At 46.2% G+C, this 26,190-nt stretch overlaps 1 protein-coding gene across 1 annotated transcript in view; it reads left to right on the top strand.

Annotated features, from left to right (window-relative positions):
- The window catches only part of BICDL1 (BICD family like cargo adaptor 1), a gene marked incomplete at both ends in the record, with an annotated part of 45,001 nt that overhangs the window by 15,599 nt on the left and 3,212 nt on the right, over nt 1–26,190 (top strand). Inside the window, 7 exons of the mRNA XM_083874069.1 lie at nt 14,822–14,938; nt 16,980–17,126; nt 18,095–18,274; nt 18,563–18,781; nt 19,856–19,999; nt 23,019–23,149; nt 25,730–25,850. Of these exons, the coding sequence (XP_083730195.1) occupies nt 14,822–14,938; nt 16,980–17,126; nt 18,095–18,274; nt 18,563–18,781; nt 19,856–19,999; nt 23,019–23,149; nt 25,730–25,850 (1,059 nt within the window). The remainder of the gene's footprint in view (nt 1–14,821; nt 14,939–16,979; nt 17,127–18,094; nt 18,275–18,562; nt 18,782–19,855; nt 20,000–23,018; nt 23,150–25,729; nt 25,851–26,190) is intronic.

Here is a 26,190-nt window from a genome sequence, read left to right as displayed (position 1 = left end):
GGCCTTCCTGTGCCTGAGGCACTGCTGCCATAGGCACAGGCCCTCACCCTGCAGAGCTGCAGACAAGGAGGGGTCTCCTAGGCTTGAGCTGCTTTATCAGCAGAAGCTGCAATAAACCAGTTCAGGCATTATCCAATCCAGCAGCTCAGTTAATCTCTGCTTACCCAGATTAACTCTGGCATCACGAGACACAGCCCATCAACTGCAGGCTGGCTCTCAGCATCTCTCTCCTTTCAAAGGAGTTATTTGCATCAGGCATTCAAAACTCGGGAAATTCCTTCTGTCTTCCCATCCTTCTTAATCCTCCATCAAGAGACAGTATCAGAGACTAAAAAGGTCAAACTGGGGGAGAGGGAAGGAGACAGGCAGCTTTCTCCCTCATTGAACATCACTGCCTTACCTCAGCACAGGAAGGGAAGGTTTGCCCAGTGTGGGACAGCTCCAGATCACACAACTTCAGTGCTTCTGGTCCCAGGACATGGGCCTCCTCCAACAATCTCTGACCTTTCTCATGGCTAGGGAGCAGCCTACCAAGAAAATATTTTGTTGTGTGAAACCAGCAGTGCAGAAGCCTTTCCAAGCATGAACTTGTTCAAATGAAGATATTAACTCTCTGGCTTCTTTTAGTCTCCCTAAACAGAGCTATAAGCCACCCCAGGTCAGGGAAAGTGGCATAATTGACCAAAATGCCTGTCTAGACCCACATACCAAGTAGGCTGTGGTGCTGACCCTGCCCACAGCTCAGTGAATGTGACACAAGCAACCAGAGGCAGGTGTCTGTGGTGCAGCTGGGCTCACCCTGCAGGGTGAAGGAATGAGCTGGCTGTCTGCAAAGCCATTGACAAAGCACACACACCTCCATGCCTGTGAGCACCTGTACACCACCACCTCCGCTCTTCCCTCCCCTCACACCACTTGGCATCCAAGACCTTTTCATGAGACACCTCTGAGTATTTCAGGAAGGTGGAGTGCACACTTTTCCTTAAGCCTCTGTCAGACTGAAATGGCTTCTTTACACTATTTATCCTTGTGTGGGCTCTGCTGATGCCACAGAGGGCAGGTGGCTGGACAGGGAACTCACAGCACTGCAAAAGCCTTGTCTGCCCCTCCCCATGATGCCGTGGAGTGGTTCCCTAGAACAGAGGCAGGACAAGATTAAGAGAATAAGAGTGGATATTTATTAAAGGCCTTCAATAGATACACCCTGGGCAGTGAGAAGCCACCCAGAGGCTACACCCAAGATGGATGCTGGTCATGAGTTTTTCAGACAGAAATAAGCTTGGTCCATTTGCATATCAGGGGTTAATCATCCAATTACACCTTCAGGTAATAAAGTCATATTCCCCTAATTAGCTTCCCCCCCAATTCACTTTTGTTTATACTTTTTGGTGCCTGAGGCTGTAGGGTGTCCTTGAGTTTTAAGCCCAGAGGAATTGTTTTGTCTGACCAAAATGTGAAGACAGTAGTCAACACTTTACATGGAGTTTGGAATTATGCACTAATGCAGTACAGGATTTGAAAAATATAAAGGCTAAAATCTTAAGGCATCACCTACAGCACTGGATGAGGCCACCCCAGGATAAAAGGGAAAAAACAAGGCCAAGCTGTTGCTGCCTTAATTTCACAGGGACATTTTTTGCATGTGTACCAGTCCTCCATATTCATCACAGAAGAGGTAGTACTTCAAAGGCACTCAAATAATCACTTCTTGGTGCATTCCACCAGCATCGTTAGGCAAATGTCCATAAATACCCTTCTCACATATCTTGTTTCACTCAGATTATCCTTGTCTCCTTGGCAACTGTCAGATGATGTATAATGCTAGCAGGGATTAGCCCCAATGAGCCTTATAACCCTCGTGTAAATTCTGACTTTGTGAAGGGGCCGGGCCAAAGCACTCCCTTCCTGGTAAGGTTTAATTGTTGCCATCAACAATATTAAATCCTAGACCCTTTCAGCAAACCTGAGTAAGGGTGAAAATCAATGGAGAACTTTTTAACTAGTAGTATTTGTCTTGTCCTCCAAATAAATAAGTTTGAAACGTGATATACTTGGTGTTTCACAGCTTGACACATGAAGCTGTATTTTGAATCAGTACTTGAGAGAAGGCTTGTGCTGAAAACTTGGCTCTAATATCTTTATCTCCTTTGTCCCTTGTTGTCAGTGGAATCACACTGGGAAATTCCAAGTCCCTGCAAGAGCTTAACAAAATTATGCTACACTTTAACCTATTAATTTCTGAAAGCTATCCAGGGTTCATGTCATCACTTGGTGTGCACACACTGTCTGACATGGGTTGTACTGAGACTTTCTGCCTCTGAGCAAGCAGCTCTGGGTTGCACCCTCGTGCCCCACTGCTCAGGCACCAAAGCATCAAGTCAAGGACCTTCAACACAGGCTCCACTTGCATGAAGCTTGTCTCTACTCCACATGACAAGTAGGTCTGCTGAGGAAGAAGTTGGTTGTCTCATGTGGAATCCTGGGCACCCAAAGCCAGCTTTTGCCCTGTGGGGCACTGACATGAGACCTGTCTCCACATAGGAGATGTAGAGAGTGCCAGTGCATGGAGCTGAGCAGTCCCGCATTACATGCAACTGTTAAGGGTTGAAGATCTGAGTGATAAAAGCCTACCTGTGCTGCACTAATGACATGGTTAAACCACTTGTTCCTTCTCCAGTCCACTCAGTTCTTTATAACTTTTCAAACTGGGGATATCTACTCTAATTAAACAGAGAACAACAAAAAATATCTTAAAGCAGAGCCAAGGAAAGGAGGCTGAAATCAGCACCAGCCTCAGGAACAAAACCAAATCCAGACATACTACAGCAGAAATAACAGTACTTCTGTAATTAAGCAAACAAATCTCTGGCAGAGCATCGTGTCTAAAAATGAATTCAACAATGTGCCATGGCTGATATCTCTTGGACTAATCAACTGTATGGAGCTGAGAGGAGAGGAAAAAACATTCCAGGAGGTAGGTCACCAAACAGCCAAGCCAAGGGGTGATGGGGAAGCCAGTGTAGGCAGGACAGTGACAGGCAGAAGAATACCCAAGTCCTGGCACAGGCTGGTTAGCAGTGATGCAAGCTGATTTTTTTGCATGCTTGTGTGGACCTGTTTGCTCCCCAGCCATCTGCCAGCTCCAGCACACACCTCACCGCATGCAAGACTTGCAAGGAGGGGGAAGAGGGATCAGTGGCTTAAGGCAGGTGATTTTTAGCACAGATAGGATAAAAGCCCTCCTAACTCACTCACATGTCTATGTACTGGCAGAAGCTCTAAGCAGCACCATTTTAGACACTCCAGCACACAGCAGGCGCTCGGGAGATTTAGTACTGCTACCACTGGCTTGTGCACAGAGAGAAATTCAGCTACAGCAGCAGGAGTAATAAAAACTGCTGAGAGCTGAATACCATAGTCTTCTCTGTCGCTGGTCACATTACTCTTGATTTCAGGCAGCAAGAGGAAGAGAAAGTTAATCATTTATGTGCAGCAAAGCTAGGGAAGATCCCAGTTTAAAATCCTACTGTAGTAGCAGAAGAAATGGAGTAGATCAGCCCACGATCAAGTGCAGGAGAATCCACACACACCCAGGCAAGGCAGCCCTCTCTGCTGAAGATAAAGTGATAACTGAACATATCTGGAAAGCAACAAAGGTTGCCACAGGTGAAGTGTGTGCATGCTCAAACAGGGCTTTGAAAATGAAACATGTTCCCAACAGTAATTGTCAGGGAGTCTTTGGAGCTAAAGAATAGCCACTGCCACACCACTTTTGTTGTGTTCTTCTTGTTGCACTTTACAGCTGGTCTCCTGTTCGTCTCTTTGGCCCTAGGTAGGGCCAAAAGGCACATGCAGAGGGTACATGTCATTGCTACTGACTTCTTAAAAGCACTGGAGCCAAAAGCAACAATATTCCCCCTATAGGGCAGCTGTAGGTTTTTAAAAACTCTGCCCCTCCAAGACAAATCACTGAGGGTGAATGGAGAGCTTTGGTGAAGGAGGGAAGCATGCTTTTTCCCAGCCAAGGCCTGTGGAACCTTCACAGAGAAAAGAGATCTTTTCTCAGCATCAGACACAGGATAGGCTTCTAATGCTGTCTGTGCAGTGTTTCTCAGTCTAAGACCTCAAGCAGTGCTTACGGGTGCTGGTTTGCAGACAGCCCCATGCCAGGGCTGTGGGTCAGTCCTAGACCTGGCTGGCACCTGCTCCAGCTCAGCCCAAGCTTGCTGAGAGCTGGCTGTGTCTGCATGGAGTCAGCTGTCAGAAAGCAACAGCCTCCATGCCAAAAAAACACAGCTTGAGTGACTCTTATCCCTCTAAGCAGCATCTTAGACAGTGGGGGAAAGGGCTTTCAGTTGAATGACACCTGACCTGGATTTGCAAAACCTTGGCTATGGGAACAAGCCTGAGTCTAACATGTTTGTGCCAAACTGGCTGCCCACAGCCAAGCACAGCTTTTATAACATTTTCAGTGGACTCTCTCCCAGGCAGTTACTCTAACAGAGCTGCTGGGATGTTGCTACAGCAACTTTTACTTCCTCTGATAACACTGCACTTCTTTTCCATCACAAAAATAGCTGAATACATGTAGGGTTTGTGACTGAGACATCTTCCCCCATACAGGACCATCCATACTTTACCTTTGGTGATATTCAGATACACGAAAGCCTGAAACTCATGCAAAGAGGGGTTCTTTCCAATCCCTGATAATGATTCCCCTGCATGTGTATGATTTGGCAGAGTATAGTACATTTTATATGCCATCCCACAGCATGTGCTGCACCCACCTCGTTTTTCAGCTACATTTCCTCTCCACATCTACTTGCTTTATTTTTTATTTCCAAGCACAGCTTTTTGTAGGACTTAAAGTACTAAAGTACTTAAAATGCCAGTGAGTTTGCCAAAAGCTGTTATTTAAATAAAATTAATGCAAGAGCTTTTTGAAAGCAAGATTGTAGGAGGACAAAGCTGCAAGGAGAGATCCATATTTCCAGACCCTCCCTTCATCCAGCCACAGGCCACAACTACAGCTATGCAGTCTCTCCAGGAGCACCTCACCTACCAGGCTGGCACAGGCATAAGATCTGGCCACTTGCAGAAGTACTCAGGAGCTTCCCAAAAGCTGGGTTACAGGTGTTGTTTGGAAAATTTATCTTCAGCTTTGAATACACCTGCTGTGAATTTAGGCTCTGGCTCACACTAGAAATTACTATTGCATATTTGCCCCTACATACAGCTGGGGAGGTGAGATTGCTCTGAAGGCCAAGCCCTGCCCTGAGGATCTGGGAATTAAAGACTTAATCCCCTCAGTGTTTACATCTGTGCACTGCACAGAAGGTAAACATGCTGTGTTCCAGCATCTGCTGCACCTGTGTCCACAGGCTCAACCTGGGTGGAAACAGAGCAAAGCTGGGTTAAAAGGAGACAGAATTCCTGTACTTATTACACATGTTAATGCACTAAGTATAGATTCAGCTTCAGCAGATCAAAGTGCTCAGATGTTATTACTAACACGTTGTAATTATCTTTTGTCAGCAATCACCAAGAGCAAGGTCTGCCTTGTGCTCAAAGTCTGCTCCAAAGACCTTATGCTCTAAACTGATCTTTTCATGCTGCCAAGAGGGAGAACAATTCAGATGTAGCTGGAGGCTGCTAAAGTAGAGGAAGAAACACTGCTAAGTTCAATGATATCTATTTAGAAGCTTTTTGTCTGCAGGTATGCAGCACAGTTCTTTTGTGTTCAGAAGGACAGATCAAATACTAGCTGACCAAGAAATATTTTCAAGTAAAATGTTACTTAACAGCTCCAGAACAATCCTTTAAGAACATAGATTTTTACCTTTTTAAGTGTCGGAATGTGACATGCTGCCATATGAGTTTCATGGTTTGGGTTTTTTCCAAAACTTTGTGATGGACTTGCTCATTTTTATGGCACTGACTTTCCATTTATGACCCTATTGCACCTGCCTGTGGTTAAAACATTTAGTGAAGAGGAAACTATAATGGAACAGTTTGAAGCTGTAGCTTTCATCCTGGCCAATATTCACTATAGGGTTTGGGTTTCCTTATTTTTCCACAGAAAGCAGTTACAAGTTCTACTGTATTGGCTATAAGAAATCAGCCTTCTGCACAAAACATTTTCACATCTTGCTTTAGTCAAGCCAAACTCCAAAAACCACTTCTTAGCTCTTCTTTCTCTCACTTTTGAAATTATGAATTTATCAAGTTTTAAAGGAAACGAACAAACACACATGAGCACTGTTTTTAAGAAACTGCCTGATAGAAGTTATTTGGAATTAAACTTTGCAGGGATTTAAAAGCTAATAAAACATCTCCAGGTCAATCTACCATAAAATTTAAATATACATTTTAGAAAATTTTTTCTCTCTTCCTGTCTGAAGGCTTCCTGAGAGAGTTTAATATATTTTAAACCAACTCCTTGAATTTTGTCCCATCTTTTTTGGCAGTCACTCGTTTCACATATATGGGAATGGACACCATTATTTTCATGCACTCAGACGTGTTTGTACCTGCAGGTTTGAGCATCAAGTCTACACATACTGGAAAACTTTTAGCTTGTATTTACTACTAATAAATTCTAAAACAGTATATTGTGAGCTTAACAGGGTGTAGACACAAAGATTTCAAAAGCAGACAGAGCTGCTAGTCTGCCATACATATTAGATATCCCCAATAGAACTCAATTAATTTGTCTTGAAATAAAGGGGAGTGAGTGCTTAAAGCCAAGAGCAAGAGACTGTAAGAAGCTTAATTATCATCTCTTTCTTCCAGGCACAGCCATTTGAGTTTGAACACCTCCAGGTTTAAGGTCTTAAGACTAAAATGATTTCATAAAAAAATAAATGCAAGAATGGAGATTGGCTGTCCTGACTTCAGGCTACCATGGAAAGACAGCAAAGCCTATCAGAGCAGGTGGAAGTGTTACATTTCTTTATCTCCACCATTGTAACCTTCTTCTTAATTTTTCAAAAGGTTTTAATGACCAGGTTAAATATTCATGTTTCCAGTTTAGTTATTTCCAAACTGGTCAGGCATTTTGCATTTCATTATCCTCTCATCTGACCCACACTTCTGGCTCACTAGAAAGTTACTGGAAGAAATATTTTTTCAGCCTTTAGCTCATGTAGCAAAGATAGACTGAGCTCCAGTAAATCTGGATTAAAAACACACATCAAAGGTAATGGCCAAAATGGTCTATCAAGATAAAAATATGCCTTTTTCAGGGGAAAAAAAAACTTACTAGTGGAAATTAAATATTAGAAATGCATTAGAAGTTATCTAGAAGAACAGACCACAGAGCTTACTGATGCAAAACATGAACTGTCCAGCTTCCAAACTGTACCATTCCCTCTGCTAGTCTAATACAAAACTTCAAGCACTGCACTCCTACCCAGGTACAAGAGGAATGACAAACTTTTTAACCTGAAGGTCCCAGACCCACTTCCAACAAGAGCCAGGCTGTGCTGCAGTGAATTAATGTAGTGGCTTCTCTCAGCTCCACCAGACTTGATTATTGCAGCCTTTCTGCTTCCATGTTGAAATAGGCAACAAATGCTTCACTCCAGGTGATGTGCAGCATCCCCACAGAACCAGACGAGCCTGCCGGTGTTACATGTTATTACCCTAATCCTCTCACCATCCAGGAGCCAAACAGCTACCAACAAGCCCATGTTCAGCTCTCTGTGCAGAGCCCCACAACAGACACAGTGCAGAGCTGTCTCTTCTCCCACACTTCTTCTGCAAAGCAGGATTTGCACTCTGAGAGCAAGAGCCACTTCGTGCACTACTTAGCATGGCGTGTCCTCCAGGCACACTTTGTCCTCTGAATTATCTCCAGTGCTAATTTATTGCAGCATTCAAAGCATCGTGCCTCCTGCAGTCCCTCCCACAGGAAGCTGGCTGACTCATTTCTCCACACACTCTATTTTCCTCTCCACAAGAGCCAAATGTTTAGGTCAAGAATAAAACACAAAAAAAAAAAAAAAAAAAAAAAAAAAGCTCGTGTTTGAGCACCTCCTAAACCAGCCCACAGGCACTTGTGAAGCTCTTGCTCTTTCTTTCATTCAAACAACACACCTGGAATGTTATACATATGTAGAGTTATCCCCCCCCATATGGCACCCAACTGCCCTTGCTTCTGTTCTGAACAGCAGTTCCTAATCCTGTAAATTGATTTAGCCCAAGCTAATGGTTTTTGGCCTCAATCAGACAGCTATCTGAGCACTTACTAAAAGACAAGATGAAGACCACCATTTTGCATTCATCCACCTAAGCTCCTTCCCAAAGCACTCAGATGTTTGCCTTGCACACTGGTTGTGATGTATCCTTACAGGAAGGGGAAAAAGGAACAACTACAGTGCCAGGAAAGCCCTTTCTACCTTTTCACACTTTGCTTAGTGATGCAGCAAAAGTCCACTATCTGTGTTGAAAGGACTTTTCAAGGACACTTGAAAATAAAAAAAGCAACAGAAGCTTTTCTCCATCTCTAGCCACATTAGAGTCCTCCAGTCACAAGAAATATAGGAAGCAACCCGAGTCAACAGTGCAAACACTTTTCCTCCCCAAAACAGGAAATTTGGCCTGAGAAGAGCTAGGGCTTATAGATGTTTCCACCGAGGAACTAAATATCTCCATTATTAACTCCACCTCAAGAAGCAGGTGCCAGACCACTCCATCCCAAAACACAAAGCCCCAGGTGTTCCCTGCTATCTCCTTTCAGCCAGCTGGCCCTCTGCCTCTCAGGTGTGAGGCATCAGAGTTGATTGGCATTAACTCATTGCTACCCACTGCACAACTAGGGCTTTTTGAGAGGAAACACATGCTTCGGTTATTTTTATGGTAAAAGTCAGGTAAATAGGAGTGAGGACACATAGGACACTATGCATTTCCCACTTGTCCTACAGACAGGAAAGGGAACAAATCTGTAGCAAATTTTTGTCACTTTCATGCAAGCAATAAAAGCTCATATTCTTGTATTTCCAAAATGTCAGAACTGTGGAAGTAATGCAGAGCTTAGCATAAGCTGCCACTGCTGCCCTTTGTCTCACAGAATCCTTTCAGAAGAGGTTTACTGCTGCAGCCATAAAGCTTTTCCCATCACTAATGTGTCCCCAGCCCTGATGTTTGTCAGAGTCATAACAGTGCCTTTCCTCCATTACTCATTACTCTCCTTGCTTTGGCAATTCTTTGGATCAAGATGTCTGATTTCCTTTTTTCTTGACAGATCCATTTTGTGCAAAAATAACCTTCTTTTGTTTCCTGCTTTGTCCCCCTGCCCTGTGGTCAGTGTAGGGCCCCCACCCAATGGAGCTGGCCTGTGGTAGCCTGTTTCCTGCCAAAGGGAAAGCTCTGCAGCCTTGAAACCCCTAAGCTGGGCAGAAGCAGAGTGAGGGGTGAGGCAAGGAGGAGGATTCAGCCCCGCTCCATCATTTGGCAGGGATGGGGGCAGTGCTGGCTCTCAGCAGCTCCAATGTCCTGTGCTGCACTGGGGAGAAGCGGGAAGAGGTCTCTGGAGAAGGCCTAGCCAAATCCCCTCCTACTCCTCCTTCACACACTTTTTACCTCAGCTGTCACTGGCAGAAGGTGTTTTGTCCTTTCCTGAGTGCATTTTTCCAGCAGCAGTGAATGACAGGCTCAGCCCTGCCCTGCAGAGGGGCTCTGGTGGAACACACCATGTCCATCCTGGGCCAGCCCCAGCCCCACCCCAGAGGGTCTCTCAGCCCCCAGCAAATAAATTCCATCCCTTGCCTCGACAAAATGCTCATTTCGTAATGGTCATTAAAATATTCACTCATCACACAACCTTCACAGTTCCACTGATGACCTCAGCCCCAAAAAATCCTCACACCACAAGGGAAGCAGCACTATCACAACCCCACCAGGGCAGGCAATATCCACCCTCAATACAGTTCCATCATCTCCCTCACCACAAAAATCCCCAGTCCCAGGCAATAGCCAGTCTGAGCTTTGCCTTTTACTTTACTGGTCATTGTTTTAACTTCAAATTCCCCTAATAGTGTGTAATCTCTCTGACTTTGTCTCTACCCACGAACTTTTAAATCTTTTTCTTTCCCATTGTTCAGGAGGGGGGGTGAGAGCAGCTGAGTGGGCATCTGGCCAGCCCACCAGGGTGCCATTGCTCTTCTCCACGGAGAATTCCACAGGGAATACCTCTGGGCACATAAATCAGCAAATAAAAGCTGAATGCCTCAAGAGGTGGTGAATGCAAACACTTCTATTATGTAAGAACTTTCCTTCATAGGCTTATGCTTCAAATAACAATTTGATCTGCTAAAAATCTCTCAAAGATTCCCAAACTTAGCAACCTCCAGGTGTGCTAAATACTGATGGTGGCTTATGGTGCCAATGTGCCAAGGTCTGGGAAACAGCCAGTTTATTGGCATGGATCAAGTAACCCAGAAAACCAGGCTTCTTTCAGCACCAGGGTGCTGGCTGCAGTGGCAAGACAGCAATCCCAGTCCTCCAGGACTTCCTTCAGAAGCCAGATTAACAATTTTTTTGTGAATTGTTAATCTAAAGCAATTTGTTGTTGATGATGATGTTTCCTCCTCTGGTTATGTTTTAGTAGCCAAATATATTTTTCTTCCAGAGAAGAGCTGGGAATCCAGGAACCTGCAGCCAGGGGAGGCAGCAATTAGTGGTTTGAAGTGTTAATGGGACCACAGTGGGGATGGGAAGTCCCTTGAACTCAGCTATTAGCGAATTAATAAAAGGGGTAATGCTCTCCTGAGTGTTACAAATTTAGCACTAATTAGGACTTCTCTTTCTTAGCTATTTTAGGCAAGAAAACCTTCAATATCCTTTGTTAAATTTTAATCATCTTGTTTGTAGAAGTAAATCATATGGAAACATTGGTTTCTTCACCCAGCTACAGTCTATTAAACTTTTTCTATTCTCCTTTTCTTTCTGACATGACTTACAGCTAGATGTTTTGTATACAGTTAGCTTTATTTTCCAAATGTTATCCCAGAGGAACGTTTTCTTTGAATAAGACTAACCTACAGGCCATTAATTTGTCACAGTCCATGCCTAACTTCTCAAAGATCTCCCCTTCACAGGAATATCAGTGGTCCAATTTATTTATATTTGGTTTATGTATTTATTGCTCATATATTCCAGATGTTAAACTTCATGGGATTCTTGTAACTGGCAAGCATCTCTTTCTGCCAAAAATGTACATAGTTTTGTGTATTTTTGCACTTGGGAATTAATCACGAGAGAAACTTAATCAAGTTTGCAATGATGAAAAGCCCTTAATTAGAGCAGGAGCCAAAATGTCCTGCTGCTCTTCCTGCCTTCTTGCACTGCCCAAATCTCATCGAAACCTTGCCTGAAGACCAGAAAACAAATCTCACAGTTGATTGGATATATCTAATTGTGAATTGATGTCTGTGCTTTTGCAGATATGTTTCAGATTTTGCCTGGTGGCTGTGTTGGCCAATTTGCCCTTACTAAGGAAATTAATTCATTTTTAACTACAGAGCAAAGCTGGCATGTTGGGCAATATATGTCTGCCTTTCTTCAAAGAATATTACTTGTCTCTAGCAAAATCAGTGTATTGCTAAATGATTGACAGAACCACAAAAGACTTAGCTTTTAATGTTTAGAAAATACTGATGGAGAAGAGAAAGCCCTACAGGCTGGCTGAGGCAGAAGAAACTCACTACCATTCAGCAAAAGCTATACCGAGCGTTAAAGAGAAAATGGAGATGGTAGGTTACTTCTTCATTGATGCCACTAAGTAAAAAGAGGTTGTTAGAAGTAATGAGTGGTGAGCTCATGGTTTAAAACACACATGTTCAGGTGCACATCAACAGCAGTGCTGAGAATTGAAGCAGACACTGTCTGAACATACACCATAAAGCCTGGACACTGTCAAGGTAGCTTTCATAAATTAATGCAAGCTGATGTTAAAATCTCTATGTTACAATCAATTAGAAAGGGTTTGGCAGCAGGATTAATAACCTCTGAAACAAATGTAGCATGAAAAGGACTATTCTATGACTAGAGCTCAGCTCAGAAGACTATTTCATGTCTAGAAAAACTGGATGAAGACTGTTCCTGGTTAGCCTATGGAGGGAAACACAAAATACAGTCATTTCTGTTTATTTCTGCTAAACAGCTGGTCAGAGAGTATTTTCTGCACTGTTTGAGGCTAAAGCAAGTGTTATTTTTACTTTACTGCATGAGGTAGGATGCAAATGGTGTTCACTGAGGTGACACTGTGACATCCTGTCTGCCTTTAGGGCTCTAAGTACTAACAGTAACTGAGTCCTTTTTTCCCTCCATGTGGGTTATAGCTGTGGGAATAAGATGTGTGAGCCTGGGAGCTGGGCAGCACAAGAAATAAATTCCAGATGATGATTTAATGCTGGCAAACACTAGTCTTATAGTCTTGCAAGCAGCCTGGTACTGGAGAGGACCTTTGAGGTCAATTCATTTCCCTTCTGTCACAGGCAGCCCTGTGAAAGAAGCTGCATGATAAAGTGACCCAGCTCCATTACAAAGGTAATTTTTTTGCCACCATTTCTACTACTGTAATGGTGCAGGAAGAGGAATCCTACAGCAGGTCCTTGGAAATGTAGAAATCTTCCTATTGCCAGCCTTAATATACTCTTATCCGGTTTATTCACATCTTTCTTTTCTGCCAAAATTGTGCTTCTGCTTAAATAGCACTTCTCCTTTCTGTGTGCTCATCCATGATGTATTTATAGGGAGTCCTCTCTCAGCATTCACTGCATGAGATAAAACCATCCTTTTTTTAGACTCCTTTCGTATAACAGACTTTGCACAATCTGAATCATCCTTGCAGCTCATCCCTTCACCTGCTCCAGTCTGGGCATGGAGAGCAGAATGAGCAAGTGCAGCTATATATTCTCTTACCAGGGATTTTTACAATGCCATTAATACTGCCTTGTTTCCTTACTGCTCTATTGTACATTTATACTCTCTGTACATAGAATTCTTCAAGCACATAAATTATGTTACACAGTGAACCATCAAATACTGGTGTGTCATCTCCTCTGGTGCCACTTGTGCTCCTTGGGAGTGTGGTCAGCATCTTGCAGGCAAAATCCTTCAGTGCTTTTCATCTTGTGCTTTTTCATCCTTGATAGCTCCTGCAGAGTGTTTCAGCATGAAGATGTTTCAGCAGTCATTACAAAAGCAAGTGAATCATTCAAAAAAAGCACAATCCATCCATCTTCTTTAGTGTCACCAATTAATAGCTGTTCAGGATGCTTTCCAACGTATAGTTGCTTAAGGGAAGAAAAATAACCAACCCCTTCCTGTAGTGGTGTGCTTTCATTATATTTTGGGTATTCTGCCCAAGCAAGGAAGCTTTATTAAATAAATTAGACAATATGCAAAGGGTTGTGATCTGGGGCTTTAAAGAAGAGTGAAAAAACAGTATAAGAAGGGATCTAAAAAATAATTGGTAGACAATATTATTTCTTATTATTGGAATCCATTTCTCTTTCCAGAAGCCAGTGGTCAGAGTCTGATTTAGTGGCCACACTTCTGTCTGCTGCTGCCCCTCCACACAAACAGTGTTGAGGCCACCAGTTTCCTCCACTTGATGGAGCTGGAATAGCCTTTTACTTCATGCTTCTGATTTGGAATATTTTGCTGCAGACTGTGCAAAATAAGGGACCATTTTTAAAAGGGAGCAGTGTTGCCTTTGTGGCCAGCTCAGGCTGGGTCTGTGTGCTCATTGCTCCAGTCACAAGCTGCTAGAGCAGAGTCATTGCACCTTTTGGCGAAGCTCTGCCTTGGGCACTGTCAGAGCACCCAGAGAAAATCCAGACCCACATTTGCCAGACCTAAAGATGCATTCCCCAACCTGCTCACAGCTGCTGACTCCAATCCCTCCCTCCCATCTCACCTCCCTGTCTAAAGCACTGTGGCTTTTACCACTGGACAAACCCCAAGCAGGACTGCAATGCCACCTCTTGAGGGGAACCAACTCAATCCCAGCCCATGTGGCATAGCTGGAGGTCTGTGCTTGAGTGTAATGGAACCTGATGGAAGCTAATTAAAAAGAAAACCTTCCATTTTGCTGTCTTGTTAGGGTTTTGTCATAAAAAACCTTATGTTGCCTTACAAGCCTAAACAAGTGTGTTCACATGTAAAAATCAGCCATAAAGCTTCCTGGAGAGTAATTAATGTGGCTAAGCTGTCATTTGTAAGGGCTGCTTCAAACCTAGATCCTGCAGGTAGGGATGGCCTTTCTGCTGTCCTCAAACCACCCTGCATAAGTGGGGCATCCCTGGTTCAAAATGGGAAAGAGGGACAAGCCCAGGGATCCTGTACTGACAGTCGTGTGGAGTGGATGTTTCTCCATCTGGCCTTGACAGGAGCTGGGAATCAGAGGCAAAGAGTACTTGGTATATGAGAGCTGTGTCAAAGATGTTCAGAGGTTAAGAGAGTGTAAATCTAACAAGAGTGTTTCCTGGTCTTCTCCTCAACCCCAGCTAGGCTACAATTTTTAAGGCAAAGTGAATTTCCTCTAGGACACAGGAGTCATCATGGTTTTTTACAGTGGAAAAAAATTATGGGCTGTATCCCCTTGTCTGCCCAAAGGGGAAAATAGATATGGTTTAAATGGCAGCTCTCCCCAGTATCTGTCCAGGATGAGATTTTCACTCACCCAAACTGTGCAGAATTCAGTTTCTACTGAAACTGGGCTTGTGCAGAAGCTGTATCTGGGCAGGTGTCCCTGGGTAGGAGGAGATGGCTGCTTTGCATCAGTGGGGTAACTCGAGCTGGTGTTTCCTTGCAGGCGTCGGAGGTGGAGCGGCAGCTCTCCCTGCAGGTCCACACTCTCCGGGAGGACTTTCGGGAGAAGAATTCCTCCAGCAGCCAACACATCGTGCGGCTGGAGAGCCTCCAGGCTGAGGTGAGTCACCTGCCTCCCTCCTGCAGAATGCAGCCAGGGCTGTTGGAGCTTGTGTAATGACCTGAGCTGAGCTGAGCAAACACAGTCAGCCGGTGGAGCCAACAGAGGGATGACAGCACTGGGGCAAAGGACTGTCCCAGCAAGGATTGCTCCATGGTGTTCTGGCTGGGCTGGCTCAGGGCATCTTCCAGTGCTGCCTCAGCCACAGCATTCCTGCAAAATGAACAGATGAGAAGGCTCTTCCAGGAGCCAAACCATGGCTGTGCTGCTGCAGGGCTGCTGCCCAGTGCAGATTAAACTGTGGCATGCATGGTGAGAAGGTCTGCAAGGGCTTTTTTCCTCTGTTCCTCATGCTTGCAAAGAAAGCAGCAGTCTTCTCCTGCCTCTGAGCCATGTACTTGGGAAAGCAAGAACCCTTTGCCTGGTTTAACTCAGGTATATTTGCAGGAATGATGCAACTTCCTTCCTTTTCCCTTCCCTGACAGGGTCACTGGGGATCACATAGGCAGGAACTAGATGGGTAGAAGATGTCCAGCTCTACTACCCAATGACTTCTTTTATTTAAAAGCTGCCTGGAAAAGCTTTTCCTAAAATCTCTCCATTTCTTTTCTCCTGCTCCTACCTGCTCCTTGCTGGTCCCTTGCCTTTTCTCCCCTTCCCCTTGGTGTGGAGCAGCAGGTTCTTGAAGTAAGTATGGAGGCTTGGAAAGGGTTTGCCTGCATGTATATCACTGTTACCATGCATGCCTGTCACCATGCATGCCACACCTTGTCTCCTCACCTCATTCCTGTCTCTTGCTTTCCAAACCCTTTCCCCTGTGCCTTTCCCATGGTCAAGGGCTCATGGCAGAGTGACATTTTTTCTGTTGTATGGTTATTTACAGCATGTTTGTTACTGGTCTGCCCACCAAATATGAAATCTTGATACAATCTCTCCATTAAACCTCTTATTTTTCTTTCCCCATCCCATGCAAATCATGATTGTGGTGGGCAGAGATGTCTCAGAAACCATTAGTCACCTCAGAGCAGCTTTCCAATACCTCCAGCAGCCTTTACTCTGCAGAAATAGCAAATCCACATACTTGGCTGATATTTCTTTGTGCAGCCAAATCTTTCCAGCAACCTGGAAAGCAGCAGAGACAAGGTCCAAAAAGGCCAAGAAAACAGTAGGAATTTGCTGAATTTTTTCATGCTTCATGAAGTGAAAGGAAGCCATAGGGAATACTTGGGGTTACACTGGACTGGTGGATGGCTGGCATATCAGACCCCAGAGATCCTGTGTGTACTAATGTGGGATAAAGCTCCTTCTTCTTGGTTAAAAAAGAAGTGACCTTGGCTAGTGCTGATTCATGCCTTGCACCGTTCCCAGCTAACTGAGTCATGGAGGGTTTGTTTGGCACACTGTCCCTCGCCTGAAATCACTGCCCTTGACAATTAAAAGAAATGAACCAATTTTAAAGGCAACCGATCACTGGGAGGCTAAAAATAAGCATGGCACAGAAAGGAGTCTTCACAAGTGAAAAGATAGAAAAATCCCTGGTGAGGACCTGATGAACACACAGCAATTAAGATCAGCTACGGGCAGTGCTGTGGCACAGCCCTACAGGGAGCAGGATCCCACAGGCTCACCCTGGATCCTGCTGGCTCACCCTGTGGTCTCCAGCACCCATGCAGGAGAAAATGCCACCATCAGGAGCAGCCAGGAAAAGTAACCAGTTTTTCCCAGTCTTTCAAAGGTTAAGGTGCAAGGGGTGGGCAGGGCTGGTCTCCGCTTAATACCTTTGAATATTTCTGCCTGGTCCCTGACCTGCCAGCACACACCCAGCCCCTTTGGAGCTGCCCCTGCAGCCTGGGGAAAGAGTTGTTTCCTTTCAGAGCTTTGCTAAGCTTTAAACCACACACAGAGGTAGTTTCTCTCATACAGGTACAGAACATCTGTGTACACCCTTCTGCTTTTTGCTGTTTCATTTCTCTCTTGGAAATGTGGTATCTCTCCTCTCTGGTCCCTGTGAAGTCTGACAGGGCCTCTCTTTGCCCTGCAGATCAAAATGCTGACGGACAGAAAGAGGGAGCTGGAGCATCGCCTCAGTGCCATGATGGAGGAGAATGACCTGCTCCAGGGAACCGTGGAGGAGCTGCAGGACCGAGTCCTCATCCTGGAGAGACAAAGCCATGACAAGGACCTGCAGGTGAGGAGGCAGCAGTGAGGCAGGGAGGGGATGGGGAGATGCAGTAGAAGTCATGATTTGGGGTAAAATTGGCCACAAACCCCAGTTCAGACAGAGACAGAAAACTGGAAGAATGAAATAGCTCATGCAAGAATGGCAGTAAGCAAGGTCCTGGGTGTTCCCCATGAAGAGGAGTAACAAGAACATCAGTGAGGCATCTTGACAGCAAAGAGCAGCTTAGGAGGGAGATCTGAGCAAGGAAGTGGGGCAGGGTGCTGGGGAAATGAAGTAAATGCAAAAAGAATCAGAGGACTCTGGTTGCAGTTCATTTTATTAATTTTTTAATTGTAGAATTGGCTTCAAAAGGGGCTTTTCTAGATCTTGCTGTTCCAGAGGGCAGTCTCTGGAACTGGCCTCTTAGATCCCAGTGCTCAGGTAGTTTCCCAACAATCTCTGTGATGTTCACAGCCATGAATCACCAAATGTCACTCCCCAGAAAACAAGCTTGGCACCTCTGGGGCTTAGGGCAGAGCAAAGATTTTCCATTTCACTTCTATGGGTTACCAAGCACTGGATCCTCAGCTCTGCAAAACAACCCTGAGTATTTTTTTCTTTATTAATATATATTTGTATATATTTTTAAAAAAATGTAGGTAGCACTTTCTTTTTTAATTCACTTCCTACTGTGTTGTTTTCAACAAATTTCTTTACTTGAGTCCCAACTTCTTCACAATGTTCTTCATTTTAGTGCTGATTAACTTGCTATTTTTATCTTTCTGGATATTCTGGATTCTAAACAGTGTCTAATGACACTTGGAGATTATTAAGCTCCAATAAACAGCAATACCAGCCAAGAGTACTTTCCTCCTGGCTGGAAACCTGTTTTGTGTCACTCATTCCTCCCTCCGAGCTCCCTCACAAACCAAGAGATTGATCCAGTCCATATCGCCTCCATTAATGTTTTTTGATTCCTTGCTTTTCTTCCCAAGCTGCACCAAAGCCAGCTGGAGCTCCAGGAGGTGAGGCTGTCCTACCGGCAGCTGCAGGGCAAGGTGGAAGAGCTCAGCGAGGAGAAAAGTCTCCAAAACCTCAACACAACCAGCACATCCCTGCTCTCTGAGATAGAGCAGAGCATGGAGGCGGAGGAGCTAGAACAAGAACGAGAACAGGTATTTGCCCTCTAGTCTTTGGGAAAACCCACAGGCCTCTGTGACCAGTCCCAGAGCAAAAGGGAGTTTAATGCATTTGATCTGGATTTGGAGCCAAACCAAAGGCTAGAAAAGTGGGATGGGGGTCTGACACCAACACCCTTTTGACCATACAAAAGTAAAACCTCTGCATCCATTTCCAAAGGCAAATATTTGTGAGAGCTGGCAATCACAGGCTTCAGTTGCCCATGGAGGGAGGATCCCCGTGGCCCTGACAGCCTGGGCTAACCCAGGCTCTCCCTTTTACAGCTGAGGCTGCAGCTGTGGGAGGCATACTGCCAGGTGCGGTACCTCTGCTCCCACCTGCGGGGCAACGACAGCGCCGACTCGGCCGTGTCCACCGACTCCTCCATGGACGAGTCCTCAGAAACCTCATCAGCCAAAGACGTGCCAGCCGGGAGCCTGCGGGCAGCTCTCAGTGAGCTCAAGAGACTGATACAGAACGTGCTGGACGGGGCAGACTCCACGGTAAGTTGGTGGCACAGAGAGGCCTTGGCTTGTGCACATCCCCTGGCCCAGAGCTTGCTGCAAGTGCTGCTGGATCCTGAATGCTTTGATCTCCCAGAAAACTTCTGTGGCTCATAGAGATGGGCAATCACAGAGCATAGCCCACTCCTTGTGTCTCAAATGGCCAGCCAAGAGCAAAGTACAATGGGTTTCAGCCTGTAGTGCTCAGACCAGCTGAAGTTTCAAGCTCACATAACTGTCATTAGCCTGGGAGTCGTTCTGGAAAATTAATAAAAGTAGGCTTACTTTGAGATTTTCAGTAAGATAGAGTTTCAACGTGGAAATATTGAAGATTGCCTTACACATCACAGTTTGGTTATTTAATTTGGGATTTTCCTAACCTTGCTTTATTAGCAATAGTATCACAAAAACATCGTAACTCCTATGTCAGGAGGTTCTGTCCCTGTGAATTGTCATTGGTAGAAATGTCTTGGAAGGAGCTGCCAAACTCAAATCCATGGCAGGTAAAGCATTTTGCTGGCACAAGATGATGTCTGTAGGATGTGGCCCCCAGGCTGCTGGGCAGGAGGGGCTGGCAGAGAGGGACCACTCATCATCCATAGAAGTGCAGAATTACAACAAAACACCTCACTTTTTGTTGTGGCTCAAATCAGACCTATTCCCATTCCCTACAAGTTGGTTGCATTGCCATTATGACTTATTTGGGATGCTGTGGTGAGGAAGACAGTGCAACCCCTGCAGGGGGCTGTGGGGGAGTACTCACCCTCCTAATTTAAGTACCCATAGGCTGAGTATAGAGAGGAAGTTGTATTTGTTAAATAAAATGTAGAGAGTCCTGTAAAAGGTCCACAGAACAGAGACTGTAGCCACATGGGCTGCCAAATGGGCAGCAGGTCTCTGTAAATTTGGTTTATGCCACAGTCTGCATGCTCTTTGCATCATGTGTGGAAGAACTACCCTTGGTTGAGCACCCTTGGTTGTGGAGGTGTATGGGAGCAAAAAACTGGTACCAAATTAATACAATTGCCTTTTTTAAAGTGAAATCTGAGCAAGAGATTTCTCTCCCGCTCTCAGAGCTCTCGGCGAAGCGACGACGACACCTTAGAGGAGCAGATCAGGAGAACAAGTGAGGATTCACGAGCCCTGAGGGAATTAATGGAGGGAGAACGGGGGAAACTGAGGCAGAGTTTGGAGGAGCTGCAGCGACTGCACAGCCAGGTTAGCAACTCACACACTTTACATGTGGTCTTGTAACAGCAGTGTTCATCCTCCAAGACATGCCTTCCATCAAAGAGACCAACATGATAAATAACCCAGGAGGATTTAAGCCGAAGTGGTTGGATGAGGGAGATTTGTTAAACTAAATGCAGAGGATTTAAGCATTTAGGATGAAAGTTTCTGACAAATTGTGTGGGGCCCATCCAAGGCACCATCTCAAGCAGCCAAACTTCAGCTTTTCTCTCAATATGTTTTTTAGCCCATCTCTGTTACTTAAATTCTTCTCAGCAGAAGACCTCAAAGTACAAAGCTGCTTAATATGGGGTATTGGAAACCTAAAGGTATCCAGGCTGACCTGGATTGCTGCACTGAGCCCTTGTGAGGGGTGTGTGCACCCATTCCCTGGATATAACAGTGCTGCTCTGCTGTGCATGGAACAGGGCTTGACCCCTTCCACAGCAGCATCACAAAACCCTCAGGAAAGCACTCCCAGAGAATCCTAATTGTGGCCAGGCTGGCACCAGGCAGCACCCCAGGGACCAGCTGAGGCAACCTCAGCAGCAAGGATGATCCAGCCCCAACACCAACAGCACACCCAAAGCACAGAATCCCATTGCATCCACACCCAGCACAGCATCATCTGTGTCTGAGATCCTATGCCAAGAGCAGGAAATGGACACAGGCCCCCAAAGAGGTGGTTGGCAGTCCTTGTCTCTGTGGGGGATCTGGAGGCTGCAGGAGAAGCAGCAGCAACTGCACTGGAGCAGGGAATGGGCTTAATGTCCTTGGCCAGTCTTCCCAGCAGTGCTGTATCACCCTTTGGAGAATAAATAGGAAAAATCATTAAATACCCTAGCAGTGGTGGCTGCACGTGTGTAAGGGTGGGAAATGTCCTGCTTCCACAGCAGCTGATCAGGGCAGACTGTGGGAGGGGAGCAGCCCCAGAGCCCATCCTTCCCCTAGGACTGCTCCCCTCAGCAGTGTGGCCACCACAAGAGACACTTTGGAAGGTCCAGACTTCTGCCCTCAGTGAGACACAAGCCCAGACACTGCATTGGCCATGCTGCTGCAGTCCTGTGCACCACACACAAGCCCCTCTTGCCCTTAAACACACCTGAGAAGACAAGGGCTCGATCTCTGCAACCTGGCAGTGCTGACAAAGACCTTTAGAAACTCAATCACAGATTTTAGGCTTGTCTGATCTCCTCAAACTCTCCAGCCAGGAGGGACCAGAAGACCAGCTCTGGATTCCAAGTCTGGAACCCTAGGTCTGCTTTTTGGGGTACCCAACTACCAAAGCTCTGAATATTTAGTAAGCAAAGGGAGGACTGCAGTTCTGTTTCCTTCTCACACCTCTGTGTGATGTGGAGAAAGATGGGGCATAGATACAAATGCAGCAGCCATTACTCTCAGAGAGGAATTCCAGCCTCCTACAGCAAGTACATGTCTCCCACAGCTTTTGCCTGTTATCCAGCCTCACACTTGCTCCAGGTTTAATTATTATTCTCACCTCCTATTGAAGAGGCAACATCATCTTCTGTTCAGTGCTACAGAAAATTGATGCATGTGGAAATCTGGTCCACCTGGGGGAAGCAGTGCTCTGCTGCCTCCTCATCCCTCTCTTCTGGCACTGGTATTGATACAATCAAAGGGGAGCTTCTTCTAAATGGTTTTTAGGGTCTTGTGGCATCACACACATTCATTGCTCCTTCCCAAAGAGCACGGTGAGCAGGTGGAGATAGGAGTCACCCCCTTCTCTGTCTACACCGAGAAGCTATTTCACACCTCCTGCCTGTTTGTTTCCTCCCATTCTTACCTGAAGCACAGACAGAACCAATTAAAATTCCAAACCTATCCCCAAACACCATGTTTTGGGTCTCTGGATCCTCTGTCCCCTGGGATTTCTGTAGAAGTGCTCAGCACCTTTCACATCACCCCATCACGCTGCTGTCTGTCTCATCTTTGCTCTGAGATGTTCCCCATGTAGGGCTGAGGGAGGGCACAGCTCCCCAATTCCCTGGCAGCCCTGGCACAGCTCCCTGGTTCCCTGGCAGCCCTAGCACAGCTCCCCAGTCCCGTGGGGAGTCTCTGCACAGACAGGGTGCATTCACACCCTCCTCCCCCCCGGCCCAGCCGTGCCTCCCTAACGGCAGATCCTCCCACGCCCTGGATGTGATGAGCCCTTTTTGACTGTCTGCCCTCTATCTAAAGATTTCTTTGAAGATTCAAGCACTACTGAGCTGCATTTAGAGGCAGGAGGTGGGTCAAACGCTGGAAGGGTTTCCAGGTGGTGGAGTAGCGTAACGGAGCATGTGTGTGCCCTAGACAAAGAAATTAAATGTGTATGAAATATTATGAAGCTGTGCTAATGCAATCCTTGCATGATTTCACACCCTATTAACTCACTCTGCACAGGACCAAAACGATAGATCATTTCTCAGACTATTTAAGACTCCAGACATATTTCAAAGTCTAATTAAAATTGTAAGATGTGCCAGTAACACCTTCCATGGCATGAAAGAGAATTTTCACATCCTTTGTCTACAGCTTCATATTACTTCAGGAGACTTAATGGTCCCTTCAAAAATATTATTTGCTTGTAAATTATGTTAGCAGTAATTTAACCCTGTAAAGATCAGAATTATAACAGGCAGACTAAGAGGATGTGTGCAAACTGCAAGACAAACTGCTTAGAGGGGGTAACATTTTAGCACTGATGCCATAGTGACAGTGAAGTCACAGGTGGGTCCTGCCCTGCACAGCTTTCAGTGCTGTTTTTGCATGTTACTGAGGCCATCCTGGTGACACATCTTGCTCAGGTCAGCATCCCAGGACAAACCAGCGCATTTCATGGAGGGTGGCACCAGCACTAATAGCCCCACACAGCAGACACAGCTATTTTTTTACGACCAGGGTATCTCTCCATCTGCAGGTTGGCCCGTGTGGCTTTTCCCCCGCACACGCTTGCGGTGCATTTCCCCGGGCAGCCCTGGGTTTCACAGCCTCCCTCTGCCCACAGGTGACGCTGCTGAGTGTGGAGATGACGACGCTGAAGGAGGAGCGGGACCGGCTGCGCGGCGCTGCCGAGGACAAGGAGGCGAGCGAACGGCTCCTGCAGGCCATCAGGGACCGCGACGAGGCCATCGCCAAGTGAGTGCCACCAACAGCCACCAACAGCCGGCACCTGTGCAGTGCCATGGCAGGAGATGCCTCTGGAGTGGTTTTCTCTTACTCTGCACAGCATCTGTGACCAAGGGATGCCTTGGCTTTGCTGGTGTTGGGAAATGCTGCCAGGAGCTTGGGAGCAGGGCAGGAGATGCTAAAGGCAGAGCTGCCCCACGGCTGGACTGGGGGCATTTAGGAGCGTTCTGTGAACCACGTTTGTGCCATCCCTGGTGCTGGTGTCAGTCACAGCAAGGAGAGGACTTCAGGGTGCCAAATGGAAACACTAGGTCTACCCTATTTGTCACGTTTTTCTTCTTTTGCTATTCCAGACACACAGCCCTGCTTTCCTAATCATCCTTGGCCTTCTTCCCTAAACCATTCCTCTGGTCACTCTCTCTTCTTTCCCGTTCCGAGGTCTTTTTTGCATCTCCAGTCCTGTAATTCTCTGTTTCACCTTTTGGGATTCTCCCACTGGTTTGGCTCTTTATTTTGCCCATCCTCCTTAAAGATCTGTGCAGTTCTGCTCCCCCATACCCCAAATCACCCTTCCCCAGCTCTGCCCACGGGCTTGCCAAAATGCCCTGAGCCCTCCTTGCCCAGAGGAGAGGGACAGGCACTTTTACCCCCGTGTGCTCTGCTAGAAAGGATTCATCTGCTAGTCCCTTCAACAAGCAGGTGGGCCAGGACACCATCAGTCCAGCTTGTTAGGGAAAAGCCCTGGACAAGAAGAGAAGCAGGAGAGAGTTGCACCTATGAGGGTGCAAGAGCTAAATCAGCCCACACCGTCCCTTTTTATGAGTGGCTCGATCGCCCGTGTTGCCCTTGCTGGGCTAGCTGGCTACCAAATTCCCATCGCTGTCCTCTGTAACACCTCCATCTGTTGGCAAGGAGCAGGAGCATCCCAGCTGTCTGCCGGGCTCAGGGAGGTAGTTCTGACATTCCCGGTGCGTGTGGGTTGCTGGCTCTGCCGTGGCTATGGCAACACTGCCGCTGCCATCAATCCCCTGGAAACATCCAACCAGCAGCGGGGAAGCCTCGCAACAAAAGGCTCCTTCAGGTGCCCAAACCACCGCCGGGAGTGGGAGGGCACAGCTTCTCCAGCCCCCTGTGACCCTGCTGGACAAAGCACCGATGTTTGGGGCTGGCTGTCCTGCAGTGCAGGAGCCCCGGGAATGGGGCACGGGCGAGGGGGATTAAGGAGCAGAAAGTGGCAGCAAGTGAAAGCAGACAAGAGCATCCTGTCACTGAAGTGAAAAACATCCCTCCCAGACCCAGTGGGCTGGTTGCTGCCTGGAGAGGCTCGTGATTTTCTTCCCACCTCACACCTCAAGGGTTAAGTTGCTTTTGTTGAACCCATCCCCCCAAAAATCCCTAACTCTGAACAGAAATAAAATCACTGCCCGAGGCAGACATCTGGTGTGGAAAATTTTTTGCTTGAAGCTGAAGTTTGGCAACATGGGAAGCAATAGGAAAATAGGATCCTTTCAGAGGAAGTGTTAAGCAACCAGTACCTGGAATATAAACACAAATTCCTAAATTGCTCTTCTGCGGGGGAGCACAAGGGTGCTATTAGGAGACAAGGAATTAGCTACAGTTAATAAGATGCAATTATTTCTCTCAAAAATGTTTGCAAGGAAAGATGGTTCCCAGCAAGTCATCTTACAGTTTCCTATCACACAGCAGTTAATTGAAAACTTAAGCTTTGTACTCACCTGTGTGCTCCTAGCATGGTGAGCAGCATTTCCCAGCTTGAGCAGCTTTAGGAAATTGCTCCATCCTAAACTACAATTCCTTTCCACAAGCAAAGAGCAGCTGGAACATCTCAGCCACTGAGCACTTGGGGCTTTTTGGGTAACCTTGTCCGTGGCACAAGACACCCAATAGCCACCAAATGTCTGGGAAGAAATGCAGCAGAGGTGTTCCCAAGGGCTGGGACAACTCCACTGAAATTAGGAGCTTTCCTTAAAGCCTAACTATTCAAACTATTCAAATTCAAACTACTTTAACGGTTTGTCATTCTTAAAATATATATGCTGTGATAAGCTCTCTTCTTTCGTTTCTTCCTTCAGTCCAAGTCTCAAGTGAAAGCAGAATTGCACACTTTAAAAGGTTTTTTATTTGTTTGTTTTATGTTGCAATTTATTGATCAAGCAATCAGACACAGGTCATTTGATTTTTAGCACATACTATTTGTTCTCTATGCATGTAAACAGAAGAAAAAGAGAAAATGTTTGTATATAGATTCTACCTTGTTCTAGATCTCCATTTTATTGGCAGATCTTGCACATTATCCAGGCACACTATTATCTTACACAGCAGTGTATCTAATTTTCTTTCAGTACTCCTCACAGTGTGCTTATCAGAAATCTGCTGGTTTTAAAGTAATGATGTCAAAAGTTGTGTCCCACTCTTCAGATTAACAGATTGTCCAGAATACAACAGAGAGGAACACCTTAGGATGTGGGGACTTGCCAATGAAAGACATAAATTGTAGACTTGTTTAGATATGCTTAGCTCTTCATTTAAAAAGTAAAAGGTGCTACGCCCCGATTTCTGTCCCCGCAGGAAGAACGCGGTGGAGGTGGAGCTGACCAAGTGCAAGATCGACATGATGTCCCTCAACAGCCAACTCCTGGACGCCATCCAGCAGAAGGTGAACCTCTCGCAGCAGCTGGAGGCCTGGCAGGTGAGCACCCGGCAGGGCAGGGGCTGTGGGACACGTGCCAGGGTCACCCTCCCTGTGGGTGTGTCCTGATCCCCGCCTGAGCATCCATGGATTGGGAGCTGCTCCTCCCTGCTCCGAGCCTTTTGGCTGTGAGCTGTTAATTCTACAGCTCTAAACACTCATTTAAAATGGAGAAGCAGACTGTGCCTCCTGGCACGATGAGGAATGTGCACGTTGCTCTGCCCCGGGGTGGGGAGGGGTCTGTGCAGGAGATGCCCCTAGGCAGGCACACTTTGGGTATGTGTGGGCACAGCATGTCTGTGCATTTCCATGATGGAGCAGAAAGGGGGGAAAACGAGGT

Source organism: Zosterops lateralis (genome assembly GCF_965231275.1).
Source record: "Zosterops lateralis genome assembly, chromosome: 17".
Lineage (NCBI taxonomy): Eukaryota > Metazoa > Chordata > Aves > Passeriformes > Zosteropidae > Zosterops > Zosterops lateralis.
Note: the sequence above shows the minus strand (reverse complement) of the source record. Positions and strands in the feature narration are given on the sequence as shown.